At 46.6% G+C, this 17,184-nt stretch overlaps 1 protein-coding gene across 3 annotated transcripts in view; it reads right to left on the reverse strand.

The window, feature by feature from the left end:
* LOC124781541 (fibrosin-1-like protein) overlaps positions 1-17,184 on the reverse strand; it is a 714,430-nt gene that overhangs the window by 185,929 nt on the left and 511,317 nt on the right. For all 3 annotated transcript variants that reach the window (XM_047253869.1, XM_047253870.1, XM_047253868.1), the window contains exon 5: positions 11,524-11,550. In XM_047253869.1, coding sequence (XP_047109825.1) covers positions 11,524-11,550 — 27 coding nt within the window. The remainder of the gene's footprint in view (positions 1-11,523; positions 11,551-17,184) is intronic.

Below are 17,184 nucleotides of genomic sequence, written 5' to 3' on the forward strand. Positions count from 1 at the left end.
GATTAGGAAATATAACTGAAAGTAATTGTTGATAATGCCTCATGAAGTTAATTGTTCCGTCCTATGATAATAGAGGCGAAGTTCATTCTTGAAATCTAAAGCAAAGTAAAAGCAAAGTTAATTTAAATACTATATTACTGACAAATCAACATTTTAATCTTAGGCTGCAGGCTTTTACACACTTTCATTTTATGTGAATTGTCAAAGTGCTCGTGTGTGTTGGCTTGGTTCGTATTCCGGCGTCGCAAGTTGACTGAAATACGTGCTTATTTATTCATTTGAGTGGTTTTCGAATTACTTATAATGTTTCGCTGGCAAATTTGAAAAAATCTATGCACGAAAGTAAACGTTACTATGAAGTTGCGTAATTATTGCTACGTACAACGAAAGAGCTTCCAGTTTTAGTAACGAGACTTTATCACTATTCAAAATTATTATTAGCAAACTTCTTGTTGCCACACACTTACTTAAACAGTTATATCATCATTTCTGTTCTCATGGTCGTAATTAAAGGACAGATAGTGCCCACGTCGGCTGGCGGCTGTATTAAGTACTTCTCAATTATTTCATCTGAGTTTTGTTGTGTATCAGTCCAGTTTCTTGGTACAACTTTCCGTTTCGTACTTTACATGAGTGACTGCACTATTTTACATTCATTATTCGAAATTCGGATAATTCAGAGAGACCAGAGGAAGTGGAGTAAGTTGTTCGAATGAATACCTTGTACACTTCTCCCCACCAACCGGTAATTTTTCTTCAGAAACGATTTTACCGTATCTGAAACTATTGTTTCTATTTGGCGTATGCGATCAGTCAAACTTTCGCATTAACCGATTACGGAGGGGGGAGTGGGCAGGGTTACAGATGGACAGCGATATTACGGTTGTCAAAGGCTTTCGAATGTTTCTGAACTACGTCGTTCCATTCTCTGGACACTATCGATGTTTCAATTTCGATAAATCAGAGATGCAGAGATAATTAACAGAGAAATATTTTCGCAATGGGACGCCAGTTTCTTGTTTGTGGGATCCTGATTGCTCACGGTTTGGAAGGCTATGCTGAGTATCATTCCAAGGCGAATAAGGATACCTTTTACGGAACAGACGGTGTATGGCGGTATGTGCTTGTGCAAAGAAGCCTCTCGCTTCACGAACCTAGAGCGTGGAGGAAAAAGAAAAAAAAATTTTAAAAGTACTCTTTATCAGCGGCTAGAAGCAACACTTTGCCTGCGTCCGAGGCCACGCTATCTGGGCAAATAAAAAGCGGCCGCGGGCGCGATAGAGGTATTTACAGCGAGTCACGCGAGAGGGAACCCTCGCTTCGCGTGCCCGCATTAGCCGGCGGCCGGTGGGGCTTCGATCCCAACACTCGCGTCGCCAAGCTGTCTGGCTGCGTGTGACGGGACACAAGCGTGAAGAGGACGTCCAGCCCCACGAGACCCACCCTTCCGCTCTTCAACGATGTCCAAATACCAGCTCTTCTACAGTGCAGCTGTTGAATCTGTACCGAAAAAAACACTGCACAACTTGGGAGTAAAGGAAAATGAAACAATATGTCGCGCACTACCAATAAATTCCTGTGTCGTCAATACCCTGCAGACAAACTACTATATCAGCTACACTAAGGAAAGGATAAGGAATCTGCCATGACCCCATGGAAACTGACTGTAGGTCTGAAACTACTTGTGGAAACGCACAATGGTCTAGTTGAGCAGGGATTTAAACCCCATACTTCCCTCTTTACATATGTAAATTCTTAGTTTTAAGGATTTCCGTTCCCTAATTAGTTTTAGTTTCTCAAATACATAAAGCTGCAACCGTGTCAAAACACTAACTGCTGTATGTCTCAACCACTTCGTCAACTTTTGTATATCGCAGATATTTTCCTGTAAGTACGTGAGTGCAATGTGCATTATTCTCTTTACTGTCACGTACGCATACTTCACGACGTCGGTACCGCTGGAGAAGTTTAGAAAACATACGCTACAACGACTGCAATAACTGATAATTTGCAAACTCTTTTTACAGTTTCTATCGAAGGAATGAAATAGCTGGAATGTAGAAGTCATCTCAAAAAATTATTTAGCAGATGAGTTTAATTTTTTGCCAACAACTCCTGCGTTCGTGGTATCTGCATCTGCGGAGCTATTTCGTTCCTCGAATTGAAACCATACATTTCCGAAATAACGGTCAATCACTTGAAGCTTCCGATTGTTACACATGGCCTTTAACGAAGGCGATCGAAAATCTGGAGCGTTTCGTAAAGAAATCGCATTCACCCCAAGTCCACACACTCTTAATCGATTGTCAGACCAATTAAAACATAGCAAGACGACTGCCGGCGAGAGTGGCCCAGTGGTTCTAGGTGCTTCAGTCTGGAACCGCGCGACCGCTAGGGTCGCAGGTTCGAATCCTGCCTCGGGCATGGATGTGTGTTATGCCCTTAGGTTAGTAAGGTTTAAGTAGTTCTAAGTTCTAGGGGACTGATGACCTCAGAAGTTAAGTCCCATAGTGCTCAGAGCCATTTGAACTTTTTTTTAAAAAAAAAAAAAAAAACGATATAACTGAAAACTGGATGTTTCAGCAATTATTGCCATCCCAAACATCATATGAGAAACAGCAGTGGTTCCAGTACAGAAGGCTGAAGCACAACCTAATTAACTGTGCCCCAATCAATCACCACCTCATAGCCGTTCTCATTAGCGTGGGAATGAAGTTTCGATATCTGTTCTCAAAATGTACCGTCGTGTTACTTCAGTATCAACGAGTATTTAAGACGGCGAAAGAGGATTCAAAACATCACGATAAGAACTTGGTGTAAATGTAAAACTCAATAAAGTCTTTAATATTTACAGTTCCAGAGTCTAATTTTTACACGTTGGGATGTGGACATTATTACCAGAGAGGTTTCAGTACAGCGAGAACTTCGTAGCGTGAGAGAGAGAGAGAGAGAGAGAGAGAGAGAGAGAGAGAGAGAGGCGGCAGTGGGCTTTGATTGGCAGGCCGCATCCGAGTACTAACACGCAGCCGATGTGCTGTGGCGGCCACTTCATTAGCCGTGCCGCGCGCCGCGAGCACCTGCCGGCGAACAATGGATGGACCGAGGGGCAGCTTTTTGCGCCGTCCCCACGGCCCGGGCCGCTGTTTTATATGTATTACCGGCTCGCTTTATGTGCGCCAGTCGCCGCTGATAGCGTTTAAAGCAAAGGATGCCACAAAAAAAGGAAAAAAAAAACCACACCCGCCGAGACAAAACTGCCCGCCGAGGTAGGGGAGCAGCGCGACACACACACACACACACACACACACACACGTCTTCAACGAGTGAGGGGGAGATGTAGTCAACACAACGCTATACACAAGAGACTGGGTGCTCGCCGTATCTCAGCGCTTCTATTGCGGCAGAGGAACTCACCCTCCAACACAGTGGCGCCCCCAGCTGCTCGTGGAATAATGTGTCGACATAAATTATTGATAGAGGGGGGGGGTGGGGTGGAAGCTTAGATAAACCAGTTTCCCCATCTGACTCCGCTCAACAGAAAGACAAAGTCATCATGAGTTCAAAAATGGCTCTTGAGCACTATGGGACTTAACATCTGAGGTCATCAGTCCCCTAGAACTTGGAACTAGTTAAACCTAACTAACCAAAGGGCATCACACACATCCATGGCCGAGGCAGCATTCGATCCTGCGACCATAGCAGTCGCGCGGTTCCAGACTGAAGCGCCTAGAACCGCTCGGCCACAGCGGCCGGCGCATCATGGGTCTATGTACTCGCAGTTATGCTAAGTCCCGATGTGTCGCCCGAATATTACATTTCTTCGACGACGTGTAAAACCGCTTCGAAGAGATGTTCCTCGCCCTCTTACCATGAAATGCGTAAGAAAGCTGATGCAAAGGTGCAACATGTAGTACCGGTGGGAATGGATGAAAGTGCCACAGCATGTTGGCAGAGGTGTCCCTGTCGTGCACAGAAAGCTGATGATGTAGAACGTGAGGTCAGCGTGAGTATTGTGCCAAATAGGAGTAGCCCCACAACACGGGGCAATTGAAGGAACGGGGACAGTGTGTGGCAATCAGTGAGCAGTTATGGTGCACTGAGAGAGTGTTCTTCATTACATGGCCCGGGGACAACATTTGAGAAGACTTCACACATGGAAGAATCATCGGGAAACCGGAAGAAGGACGACAGCACATAATTTAGATTCCATAAATAATATAAGACCTATTCTAACACACGTTCGGTAGCATATCTCTTATTTAATTTTCACTGGTAGTATCTGCAGAATGTCTGGGTACATGAAAGGCAGGGACTTCTTCTTCTTCCTTTTTTTTTTAAGCACAAACTACGTCAACACACAAGAACCCATTATACATGATTTAATAAAAGGTCGTCGAGTGGAAAACATCTGAATCCAGGGGATCGCATAATCCTATGCCCGAGACGGCACCGAACGGCACTATAAAGTGCCACGTGATTTGCATATCGCTTTCAGATGGTTAAACAACTCTTTCGAAACAACTGTAGCTGCTTCTTCAAGTAGTCTCTCAGTTGCCTACACGATGCTACTTAGACCCTGTTATTAGCCCATTGTCTCACCAAAGAGAAGGCCGTACCCGGAATAGAACCCTACATCTATTTATGGCACTTCTACATTCTTCGCCATTCTTCCGTAAGTGTTAGCCCTTTGTGGTACACAGAAGAACGTACACGAAATTTGGGAAGAAGGAGGGAGACATACTGACAGAACTAAAGCTTCAAAGTAGAACTTTGTTTCAAGATGAGGGACATCTTTGCGTGTCCGTAGACATAAGGATCCCTATAGTGATCGATATTATAATCTAGTATGGTGCGTAATATATATTAAAGGATGCAAAGTAATTGGTTTCGATGAGGTGGTTGTTTGTGATGCTACAAAGACAAGACCACTGGGAAACACAGCAAATGTATATTCTTTCGTAAGCCTGGCAGTCAGAAAATACTTCTCTCTCGAACCCAGAGTTTGATTGCGGGAAAAGTAACAGTTTATTGGCTCTTTTGCTCTCGCACAGCTGTTCAAACGATAAAAACTTTAAACTGGCATTCATTGATGCGGGGCAAGTGGGTTTCGTTTGGCAGACGCGATCCTTTGTTTACCGCGGCGGCGAGTTTCAGCTGCTAACATTCGGCGGAGAAACAAACACGGAGATTTCCTCTCTCGTGCGCGCGAGCACCCAAGTGTGCGGTATTTACAACGCTTCGGCCGCGGAGTTCCGCAACCCGACCTCCACCCTCCGAGACGCTATAAATGTTTGGACGGGTGTTTTTCAGAGGTCCAAGCCGCGCGCCACTGCCCGTCTCTATTACGGCCATTAGCTCACTGCTGCTGGCTTCACTAACTGTTTGTGCCAGCGATTTGCAGCTGCTTCCCACACGCGGATCCACAACGCGAGATCAACAAAGGTTAGAGATAGGATTCAGGAGGGCGAAATCGGAGAAAGTGATCATTTCGCGTTTAGAAATTGAATACGGTGATAATTTCAAAGTGTGACTGATGGTAACTAAATGGGGGTCTCTAAGTAAGGTATTAAAAACAGCCACATAAACATATCCCATGAATACTTGTCAATTTAGAGGGTGCAGTGCTTCTTTTGTTCTTGAACTGTGCCGCCAATGTCCACTCTTCTTGGCTACTACTGAATGTTTTGAGGCATTAATTAAATAACAACAGTACGAAAATCATCAACATCGACAGATAAGATGCCCGCAGTAAATTTTCCTTGCTTACTGCATAGTCCAAGTTTTGATTTCTTGTTGTGTAACTTCGTTCAGTGAACGAGAACAACCCATGTTACTGCCGTAAAACCTTTTGAGTCATTCTAACCCGGAAGTTCCGTCTTCTGAGGCTTTCTGCAACTTTTCAGATTTACGAAGAAGACTTAGGACATTGATGTGTGGCTGATGTATGGCAACTGATGACGTCTGTAAAAGCATTCAATGTTGTGTATTGTTTTTACGCTTCCTTTTGCGTCTATTCTATTGGGCACAAATGTCTCTCTATGGGCGCCGGTCGGGGTGGCCGAGCGGTTCTAGGCGCTACATTCCGGAACCGCGCTGCTGCTACGGTCGCAGGTTCTAATCCTGCCTCAGGCATGGATGTGTGTGATGTCCTTAGGTTAGTTAGGTTTAAGTAGTTCTAAGTCTAGGGGACTGATGACCTGAGACGTTAAGTCCCATAGTGCTCAGAGCTATTTGAACCATTTTATCTCTATGGCCGAAAAAACAGACGCAAAACAGATTTTCCGATAAAGGGTATACCACAGTCCAGACGCAGGTTGCATAGGACATTCTTTCTGTGGCATGTATTGACACCACGTTCCACGTCGTGCCGTAACACCCAACCAATGCTCCCGTGACAGACCACCGTTAATACAAAATTGCACTGAACGGATTCCGATGCAAGTCGCCATTATTTGAAAATGAGAGGGAAAGATATGACATCAAACGCAAATCATATCAATAAAATCAATTTCGTGTGTTCCTTGTTCCGTCCAGTTATCTCACTTTTCAAAATGTGGCAATGTTCTCCATAGAAAGAAAGAATGACACAGCCCCCAAGAAGACAGAGAGGAAAAGAATGTACGGAACTCTACTGTAAAAATAAAGAGTTCAGATAACTAATTATCTTTTGAGACACGATGGCTCAAATGGCTCTGAGCACTATGGGAGTTAACATCTATGGTCATCAGTCCCATAGAACTTAGAACTACTTAAACCTAACTAACCTAAGGACATCACACAACACCCAGTCATCACGAGGCAGAGAAAATCCCTGACCCCGCCGGGAATCGAACCCGGGAACCCGGGCGTGGGAAGCGAGAACGCTACCGCATGACCACGAGCCGCGGACGGACACGATGGACATAGTCTGATATGGCATTGGCAAAAGCAGAGGGGGGCAACGACTGAAGCACATAGGTCAGCGTATGAAAGATGTCGGTTGTAAATACCATACAGAAATAACAAATAGAGCAGAAAGACGTGAGACTGTTGCCATAGACACTGCTGCTGCCAGCCATACTGCTGCTTTCGACTCCTCGTTGTCAGCAAAACAGGAGAAGAAACTCCCTGGCAGATTAAAACTGTGTGCTGCACCGAGACTCGAACTCGGGACCTTTCCCTTTCGCGGGCAAGTGCTCAACCAACTGAGCTACCCCAGCGCGACTCACGCCCCCTCCTCACAGCTTGGGTAGCTCAGTTCGGTAGAGCACTTGCCCGCGAAAGGCAAAGGTCCCGAGTTCGAGTCTCGGTCCGGCACACAGTTTTAATCTGCCAGGAAGTTCCATATCAGCGCACACTCCGCTGTAGAGTGAAAATTTCCTTCTAAAAACAGGAGTAGTTTTGACAGTCTTAGCTTCTGGCAGATCCCACCTCACCCCCCCCCCCCCCCCGCACCAGCTCCCCTTCGTGGTCTCCCTAGCAACCACAAAGAGTAGATAAAACAATGGGGATGTCCATTTAGATCTATTCTTATCGTCCAGCAGTCAGCTGCAACTTGACGATTTCGCTTTTCTCGTTCCGTGCAATCTGCAGATACCTACTGCATGTAGTCGGGATACAATATCGCGAAGCAAGCTTCGAATACGCGAAACAATAGCATAGGCGGCGCGGGATGTTGTCGCAGCACTCGTTGATTTTAAAGTCCCCCCCCCCTTCTCTCTCTCTCTCTCTCTCTCTCTCTCTCTCTCTCTCTCTCTCTCTCTCTCTCTCTGTCACGAGACAATTCTTACAATAGCACAAGGAGAGAAAAGTTTGTCTTGTTCTTTTTCGCCACAGATGAAAACTTAAATCAGGCGTACGCAGCCAATATCTCAGCCGCAGCACAAAAGACTGCGACATTCGCGCCGGGTGCGGGCAGGGAGCAAGGAGGAGGTGGAGCAGTTTGCTTGGCTTCCGCGAGAGCGATGCGAGGCGGCGCCGCGGCCAGATACATAAAACAGACGCGGCGTGGGCGACGCGCACGAATCCCGCGCAGGCCTCGCGGAAAACAATGCCGCCGGCTAAGGCGCGCGCCATGAATATTGCATACGGCGCCAAAGTATTCTGCGGAGCGCGGCGCAGCGAGAGGGACACGCTCCGAAAACTTAAACCTGTACGACACGGGCGTTAAGAACAAAAGATGTCAAACGGAGGTATCAGCGCTAGTTCTAACGCACGCCCACACATGCACGCACGCGCGCGCTCACACACTCACACACACACACACACACACACACACACACACGCACACACACACACACACACACACACACACACACACACACACTCACTTACGCGAGGGGCAGCTTAAGTGACAAACTGGTAATATGCGATTTGTATGGTTAGATACAATCGGGGCCATCAAGGCCTCGACAGTTCGAACATAACGTTATTGCCCAGGGAATCGTCATGGGACCTCTGCTGTTCCTGATCTATATAAATGACCTGGGTGACAATCTGAGCAGTACTCTTAGGTTGTTCGCAGATGATGCTGTAATTTACCGTCTAGTAAGGTCATCCGAAGACCAGTATCAGTTGCAAAGCTATTTAGAAAAGATTGCTGTATGGTGTGGCAGGTGGCAGTTGACGCTAAATAACGAAAAGTGTGAGGTGATCCACATGAGTTCCAAAAGAAATCCGTTGGGATTCGATTACTCGATAAATAGTACAATTCTCAAGGCTGTCAATTCAACTAAGTACCTGGGTGTTAAAGTTACGAACAACTTCAGTTGGAAAGACCACATAGATAACATTGTGGGGAAGGCGAGCCAAAGATTGCGTTTCATTGGCGGGACACTTAGAAGATGCCACAAGTCCATTAAAGAGACTGCTTACAATACACTCGTTCGTCCTCTGTTAGAATATTGCTGCGCGGTGTGGGATCCTTACCAGGTGGGATTGACGGAGGACATCGGAAGAGTGCAAAAAAGGGCAGCTCGTTTTGTATTATCACGTAATGGGGGAGAGAGTGTGGCAGATATGATACGCGAGTTGGGATGGAAGTCATTAAAGCAAAGACGTTTTTCGTCGCGGCGAGATCTATTTTCGAAATTTCAGTCACCAACTTTCTCTTCCGAATGCGAAAATATTTTGTTGAGCCCAACCTACACAGGTAGGAATGATCATCAAAATAAGAGAAATCAGAGCTCGAACAGAAAGGTTTAGGTATTCGTTTTTCCTGCGGGCTGTTCGGGAGTGGAATGGTAGAGAGATAGTATGATTGTAGTTCGATGAACCCTCTGCCAAGCACTTAAATGTGAATTGCAGAGTAATCATGCAGATGTATACAACTAAATTACTTTAATGAGTCAAACATTTGAATCAATAATGAGGCACATATGCAATTTTGGGAGATGATAATACACATTTGGGAGATTATACACACACACACACACACACACACACACACAAAAAGTCCTCACAAAAAAATGTTGGAAGTGCCCTCCATCAGCATCAACGCACAACTGAACACTCTTCCCCATTTCCCACGGCATTCTGTCAAGTTCGTGGGTAATGGCCCCAACAAGTAGAATCGTGAGAAGTTAGGTCAGGTGATCGGGACTCAAGTTTGAGATTATTCGACCACCAAAGAAAATGGTTACAAGTTACATGGAAGTATCAGACATGTTACTCTTTGCTGAACCGAGCACCACACTCCAATCTTTGCATCATGCAGTGGTGTTTCGTGGATGATAATGGGGTTTACATCAGCCCAGTATCTGCCGTTTTGTGTGATCTGACAGATGGATTCATGCCTCATCGGTACATCAAGTTATGGAGAGAATGGACGTTGAATAAGAAACCCCCTAAGCTATCGATAGTAAAGCATTCCTTTCTCATGATCTGTTTATTGCTATGTCTGCATCATGTGCACTGTGTATGGTAGCAATTGCCATTTTTTCACAGCTTTCTGACAATGCCTACCTCAATCGATGCAGCGATTTCCTTGGTAAGTTATCCAAGCGTCTTCGAACATTATCAGTAAGCTCTGTACTTCATGATGGTCTATGTTTACCACTGTCGCTGCTTAGTACACTAGCTGTCTCCATCTTCCTTACAATCCATAAAATTGTTGCCTTTCTTGGAACATCGCGCACACTGAATTCTCTCCGGAATGCACGATGTCTTGTAACCAATGAGTCTGTCTTCCAATATGTTTTCAACAACAGCAACCTATTCTCGAAGTGTTTACTGCTAGTAACTGCCAGGTGAACACTGCGAACGAATCACTAATTTGCTCGTTGTTATCATGCGGCCTGAACTATATACTCATAGGCTTCACAAACTGCGACCGACAATGCTATGACCGAATTAACACAAGCTAAACAAGCGCGGAATTATACCAGACAAAGGACATCAAGCGAAGAAACAGCAATCAGCTTGCAAACAAAGGGCGGTACTTCTGATTTTCCCGTGAAACAACGTTCCCGCTTCTCGAGCTTTCGGAGGGAAATAATGAGCCACTGAAGTAGTTTAGGTTTACATGGATCGCCCTGTGCTACCATATTGCGCAGTACACGGAAATTGCCAGATATCAGCCGTTCTGGCATCTTACAGCTCTCTCATTTCACGCGCAAATATTTAATCAACATTTTACTATTAAGGCGCAAGGGTAGTAGTTAATGGTCACATTACAGAGAACGAAGAGCAGTACCTGCGATATAACTGTAGGGTGGGCCAGAAGAACTCTCTTTAATAGTAATCCACTGCAATGACACGATTACATGGCAGCTCCAATAAACAAAGTAACGAAATGTAGACTCTTCGAAGGATGAATATTTTTTAAAAGCGGTTGCCAACGCGTGTTAAGTATTTCTTTAAATGTGTACGCAGCTGTTTAATTGTCTTTCATTATAACTACTTGTTTTTCTTTACACTATCACCACGTTATGAAAGATCAAATATGAATCACTTGTCGTAGCACATCATATGAATATGGTAATCTATGTCATTACTGCCCCATTTATAACTGTGGTACCAAATTGGACACACCATTTCTTCTGCAACGAGAACTGTTTGGTTCTGTAGATTTTTCAGCACTTCAGATGATGCAGCAATCATACCGATGTGATACGCTGTGACATGATTAATATTTGTTAGATTTAACAGGGGTAATGTTGTAAACCGAAACCGACAATTGCAATACAATACAATTGAACAGCTGCGTGCCATGCATTTAAAAATACTCTGCCAGTGGTTGAATTATACACGGGACGCTACTGCTTTACTGACAATTTCACCTAGTAAGTGTCACTGTCTGAAGGAACTAACAACATTTTTCGGAGTGTATAGGAGAACTAACGACTTACGACAAAAAGTAAGAAGTGAAAAAGGAGGTGCTCTAGTGGATTTGACGTTCAAAAATAGACAATCGAAGTACTGCACACAGCAGATGCCACAAAACACAATGCATAGAATGAATTCCAAAACGTGTCCAACAGCGACGCGAACGCGTTGCAGCCACAGTGGAGCACTGGATGAATACACGTCGAAGACAGCACTTACCTTGTCATCTTCTCCTTCACTATCACACTGAAAGAAAGAAGAGATATCCAAGTTAATAGCAGTCCATAGATTTAGCGTTAGAAAAATACAGCTACACGCTAATTACATAGTCTCTTACACAGTAAGCTTAACTGCATAGAGTGAAAGTGTGCAACGTTTGAACTGGAGGCAATTAAATGTGTATATTTCCAAATCTGCTTCACTGCCGTTGTCGACTTTGTGTGTGTGTGTGTGTGTGTGTGTGTGTGTGTGTGTGTGTGTGTGTGTGTGTTTGCACGTGAACGAGAGAGAGAGAGAGAGAGAGAGAGAGAGAGAGAGAGAGAGAGAGAGAGAGAGAGGGGGGGGATGTGGAGACAGAGGGAGGGGGGGTGGAGTACACGAAGTGCCCTCTGTTACACACTCCGAGGTTTCTTGCGGAGAGTACATGTAAAGGTAGATGTAGATTGGAACACAGCCATAAAATGCAGAGCGCCAAGCTGCCTGCAACTCATGCAGCACGAAGTTGAGCCAAGCGTCCAGAGAGGGCGCCACACGGCAATGACCATTTTATGCGTCCCAATTACGTTATTCAAATAGCTCCCACGTGGACATGTTTTCGCTAAAAGTGGGTGTAAGCCGACACACTGGTCCACTCACGCACAATTCACCTAGTATCGTCTGAGAACCAGCAGTACCTGAAGACAGCACCAGGACCATTTCCACAGACGCTGCCAGGAAGAACCCAACAGCAAATTCTACAACACAGTTATAGATTAGTCAGTGGAAATGAACTTCAAGTTAATGCCACGGACCAACTTCAACTTCATATTCAAGTTACGCAGCGTAATGTCTGTATTTATAAACTATTTTAAGCTGCTGCTAATCTGTGATGCCACCATTTTGCAGTAGATGTTGCCTAACCCTATTTGTACGAGGTTGTAGGGTTGATTCGTGCAAGGAAGTCATCTCGTAACAGCTACTATTCGTACTTTCGATGGTTGGGGGTGCTTTTGCTACAACATAGCTACGTTCGACGCGAAGCATATTTGGTAAATATAACAGTACTAAACACGCAACCGGCGTGGCGGAGAGAAGTTCGTACCAGCAGCAGCTTTGTGTGTGCCACGGTTGAGTCCTGGCCCAGAAAACACTTTGAACCTGCCAGGAAGTTTCAAATCGGCGCACACTCCGTTGTGCAGTGCAGCTTCACTCTGTCATCTATCCTATTCGCCTGCAAGTTTTGTTACTTAAGTGTGAGATGGTCCCTACGCGAGGTACACGACTGTGGCAGCAAAACTGTCCAAAATCCTTCCTCTAATACCATTTTTTTACTGTTACCCACAGGGTTTCGTGCGAACAGAGCCGTCTATATTCTCGTATGAGTTCTCAAATCACCTCTGCTCTCTCTCTCTCTCTCTCTCTCACACACACACACACACACACACACACACACACACACACACACACACACACACACGCGCCCTGAAACAGATTTATCAGACCGCAAACAGCCATTTATCACCGGTTTTACTGTTTCGTGTAATCGTACTATTGATCGGAACGGTACTGCGCAATTTCCGCCGGGCGGCTGCAGCGGCAGAGGGCGTGGAAACGCGGTGAGCGGAGTGGAGCTGAAAGTTTGATGCCGGCGGGCGGCGCGCTAACTGACGTGGTTCGCAGGCGGGCGTGGACGGACGCGGTAATTGCAGCTGATTGAAATGCTCTCGGCGGCCGCCGCGTGAAAAATGCAGCAGCGGCGTGGTGTCGGCCGCCGACACACCGCACCGGCTTTTCGACCGGCCCGACGCCTGCCACGGACCACACGGCGGCCGTCACAGACCGTCCCCAACCCGAGCCTCCACCACCACCCCCGCTGCCGTCTTAGCGGCTCTCAGCTTGGAACACCGCACTTCGGCAGCACTTTTACGTCGAAGATTTTCGCATAAATTGCACCACTGTCGGACATTAGCTCGGATCACCAGTTCTTCAGAATTATGGAGTATCCTGTACCGAATTACCGACTGTGCTGTTCATCCGTGTCTGAAGCCACGAATATACTCCACAAACGTGTACAGGCAGATACGACTACTGATTCTCTGAAGTCAGTCGCCTGTAGCTTAAGACACTTGGTACTACCATGGTTTTGTAAAACTTCGCCTGGGTTTCTCTCCTGGCTTTATTCTGCAAATTTCTTTGACAATCTTTCCACGTATGGAAGTAAATTTATTTTTTTGTATTATATTGTGCTGCAGTGTGAGAGATGAATAGGCGGAACGTTCCTCCAGATAAACTACGACGAAGGTTTCCACTGCACACCATATTGTTAAATAAATAATCACGGTGTCTAACGGCGTCAGGACCCAGTGTGTATGCATCGTTTCGGGGTAAGATAAAATCTCTTTTTAACTTTTGACGAAGTACCGAAGCATCGGTGGTAGCGGAAACTGGACCGACTGAGTGTTACGTACAAGAGGTAATGAGAGTTTTAGTTACCACCTCGGGAAAATAAAGCAACGCCATTAATCATCTATTTACTTGCAGCCACATGTCCACAGAAGTACTACACCTACATACGGAAATCCCCGGGCGACAGTATACCGTAAAGTGCAACTATAGAAGCGAAAAAGAAAATTCGCCGTTCACAGATGAAGTGGAAATGGGCCATTTAACTTTTGGCTGTTCTAGTGGCGTGCTAGGTCCGTCTTCTCACACAAACTTTTACACTTGAGCACTATGGGGCTCAACTTCTGAGATCATCAGTCCCCTAGGACTTAGAACTACTTAAACCTAACGTCACACACATCCATGCCCGAGGCAGGATTCGAACCTGTGACCGTATCGGTCGCGCGGTTCCAGACTGTAGCGCCTAGAACCGCTCGGCCGGCTCTTCAGTTGGTGCTACGGTAAATTGTGGTATGGCGCTACGGTACATTGTGGTGCGGGGGCTTCTATGTGTACCATGACCGCAGGCGTGGACCCGAAAAAAATAAATAAATAAATAAATATACAGTGGTGATTAAACTTCTTCTTGGTATTATGCCGCGTCATTACTAAAAACTAACAACAATAATAAACTAAAACCGACGTTTCGGCCGAATTGCAACGGCCTTCCTCAGGGCACGACTGGTTTACTCTGCTATTCACAATAAAGTGCCTGGCAGAGGGTTCAATGCTTCATTCCGAAAGGGAAAAATAAACTGCTTTCATCTTCACGCTCTATGCCATCCATTCGATTCCTTACCGAATATGAAACGTAATTAGAAAACTCATTCGTCAGTCTGGAGTAATACCTAGTCTCGATTGTGGTTGTATCAGGAACAAACACACCGTAGCAGCCAGCTTTGTGCATCATCCCGATTAATACCTATGCTAGGTTGCGAATGTATGAGAATGTGCAAACACACCGCAGTAGCCAAATTTCTGTCACTAAAACCTAAAGTGGACGTGAAAATTGTGCAGTTTCGCAGGCATTCAGCGCAGGGAAGGAAATAAAGTTAATACTATAATTAGCTCGTACAGAATTTCAGTTACGAAAGCGTAAAATATAAATTGTTGCCCATAATTTTAAAGCTTGATTAGAGCTACAGCAGTTGGACACAATTTTCGAAAACCTACTTCTTTGACTGTGTGGCAACGCTCCCTCCACCTTCCGTTATTTGCCAGAAACCTTTCTTCATTATATCCAACCGCGTCTGATATATTTGGGACGGTGCGTGTTGTAAGAGTGTGTTTATTTTAGTTGTTGCTTCTCGCAGGTTTTTTTATTATAATGCTGCGGTAGAATTTTCACAACTACAAGCTGTTACTGGTTAGTTAGGTGATTGTCTCGTAGTCGAACAGAAGGTGAGTCTCCTACCTCTCGATAGAATTGTCATCGTTTATTGAGCTATCTTCCGAACCCTGCACGCATATTTATTTCTACATGTTTAGCTATATCTACGCTCTGCAAGCAACATCGTGGCGTGTGCAGTTGAGTACCTCTGCTGCCGCTAACACCCTCTTTGCCTGTAGCAGTTGCGTCGTTCGAAGAATGGTTGCCGATGAACTTCAGTACGAGCTCTAATTATTCTGATTTTCTCGTCGTGATTCTTCTTGGACGTTATGTTCTCGGAATATAAAAACAGTTTACCGAGCGAGGTGGCGCAGTGGTTAGCACACTGGAGGACTCGCATTCGGGAGGACTACGGTTCAATCCCGCGTCCGGCCGCCATCCTGATTTAGGTTTTCCGTGATTTCCCTAAATCGCTTCAGGCAAATGCCGGGATGGTTCCTTAGAAAGGGCACGGCCGATTTCCTTTCCCATCCTTCCCTAATCCGAGCTTGTGTTCCGTCTCTAATGACCTCGTTGTCGACGGGACGTTAAACAGTAATTTCCTCCTCCTCCTCCTATAAAAACAGTTAACCTCTCAGTGACGCAAAGCTCTTTTAATCCGCCACTGTATTTCGTTGAGCGTCTTCGTAACGTTCTCGCGCCGTCTACACGATCCCGAGACGAAACGCACTGCTTTTCGTTGGCTTTTATTTGTGCACTGCTGACGGCATGCGGACGCAGAGTCCTGTTCTCGAGTACCGCTGATTAGATTATCTCGCCAGAAAGCACGATCATCTCCGACGTCCCTGTCGGCGAGGTACAGCCGGTCTGTGAGAGGGGCGGCAGCAGCAGTATAAATCTCGCCAGGCGCTTGTCAACGGATGACAGCTTGTTTTGCCGCGAGGCGATGAAAAACGCGCGCTCCTCGGCGCCCTCGCCTCGCCTCGCCTCGCCTCACCTCGCCTCCGGCAGCCGGGTCATTAAGGCCTGAATGCTGCTACCGGCCGGCGTGTGAACGCCGCGGCGCGGACACGTCTTCCCGCGCCTCGGCCGCAGCCAGGTAACACCTCGCTCTTCCCCCCCCCCCCCCCCCCCCTCAACCCCCACCCCTTGCCGCTCTTCAGCACGTGCGCCGAGCGCCCGGGTGGCTTTGCCTTGGAGAGCGCTCGGCCCGAATAAAAGGCCACTCGTGGAGGGTTCGAGGTGTGTGGCCGGCGCAGCAAGGGCGTCGGCAAACACTGGGAGCCGCTGCCGGCGCAGACACCTGCCGGGAGACGCGCCGGCTCGGCACACGAGGGCCCCAGCTGTAATTTGTGCCGCCTGCCCGCTACGCGCGCGCCGATAAAAGCGCCAGCCAGCGTCACGGAAACCGGTGGGGACCTCCCAGCGTGAGAGGCCGCTTCCAGCAGCGCCTTCTTCCCCAGAACAGCGTGCTGCTGGACTTTTTTTTTGTCTTAAAAAAAAAAGTTCAAATGCCTCTGAGCACTATGGGACTTAACTGCTGAGGTCATCAGTCCCCTAGAACTCAGAACCACTTAAACCTAACTAACCTAAGGACACCACACACATCCATGCCCGAGGCAGGATTCGAACCTGCGACCGAGCGGTCGCGCGGTTCCAGACTGTAGCGCCTAGAACCGCTCGGCCACTCCGGCCGGCTGGGGATCGATTAGTGGTGCCGCAAGTACCCTCCGCCGCACACCTTCGGGTGGCCTGTGGAGTACTGATGCAGATGCCGATGTAGATGTGGCTGTGTGTGGGCCGAATTCCGTGTTTCATAAGCCTGAGTCGAACATGACCTGGAGCTTTCATCTACTCACGGTCTGCTCTTGCAAGATTCAAAATTTCCGACGGCTCAGGCAGCTCGCTAA

This window comes from Schistocerca piceifrons, chromosome 1 (assembly GCF_021461385.2).
Source record: "Schistocerca piceifrons isolate TAMUIC-IGC-003096 chromosome 1, iqSchPice1.1, whole genome shotgun sequence".
Lineage (NCBI taxonomy): Eukaryota > Metazoa > Arthropoda > Insecta > Orthoptera > Acrididae > Schistocerca > Schistocerca piceifrons.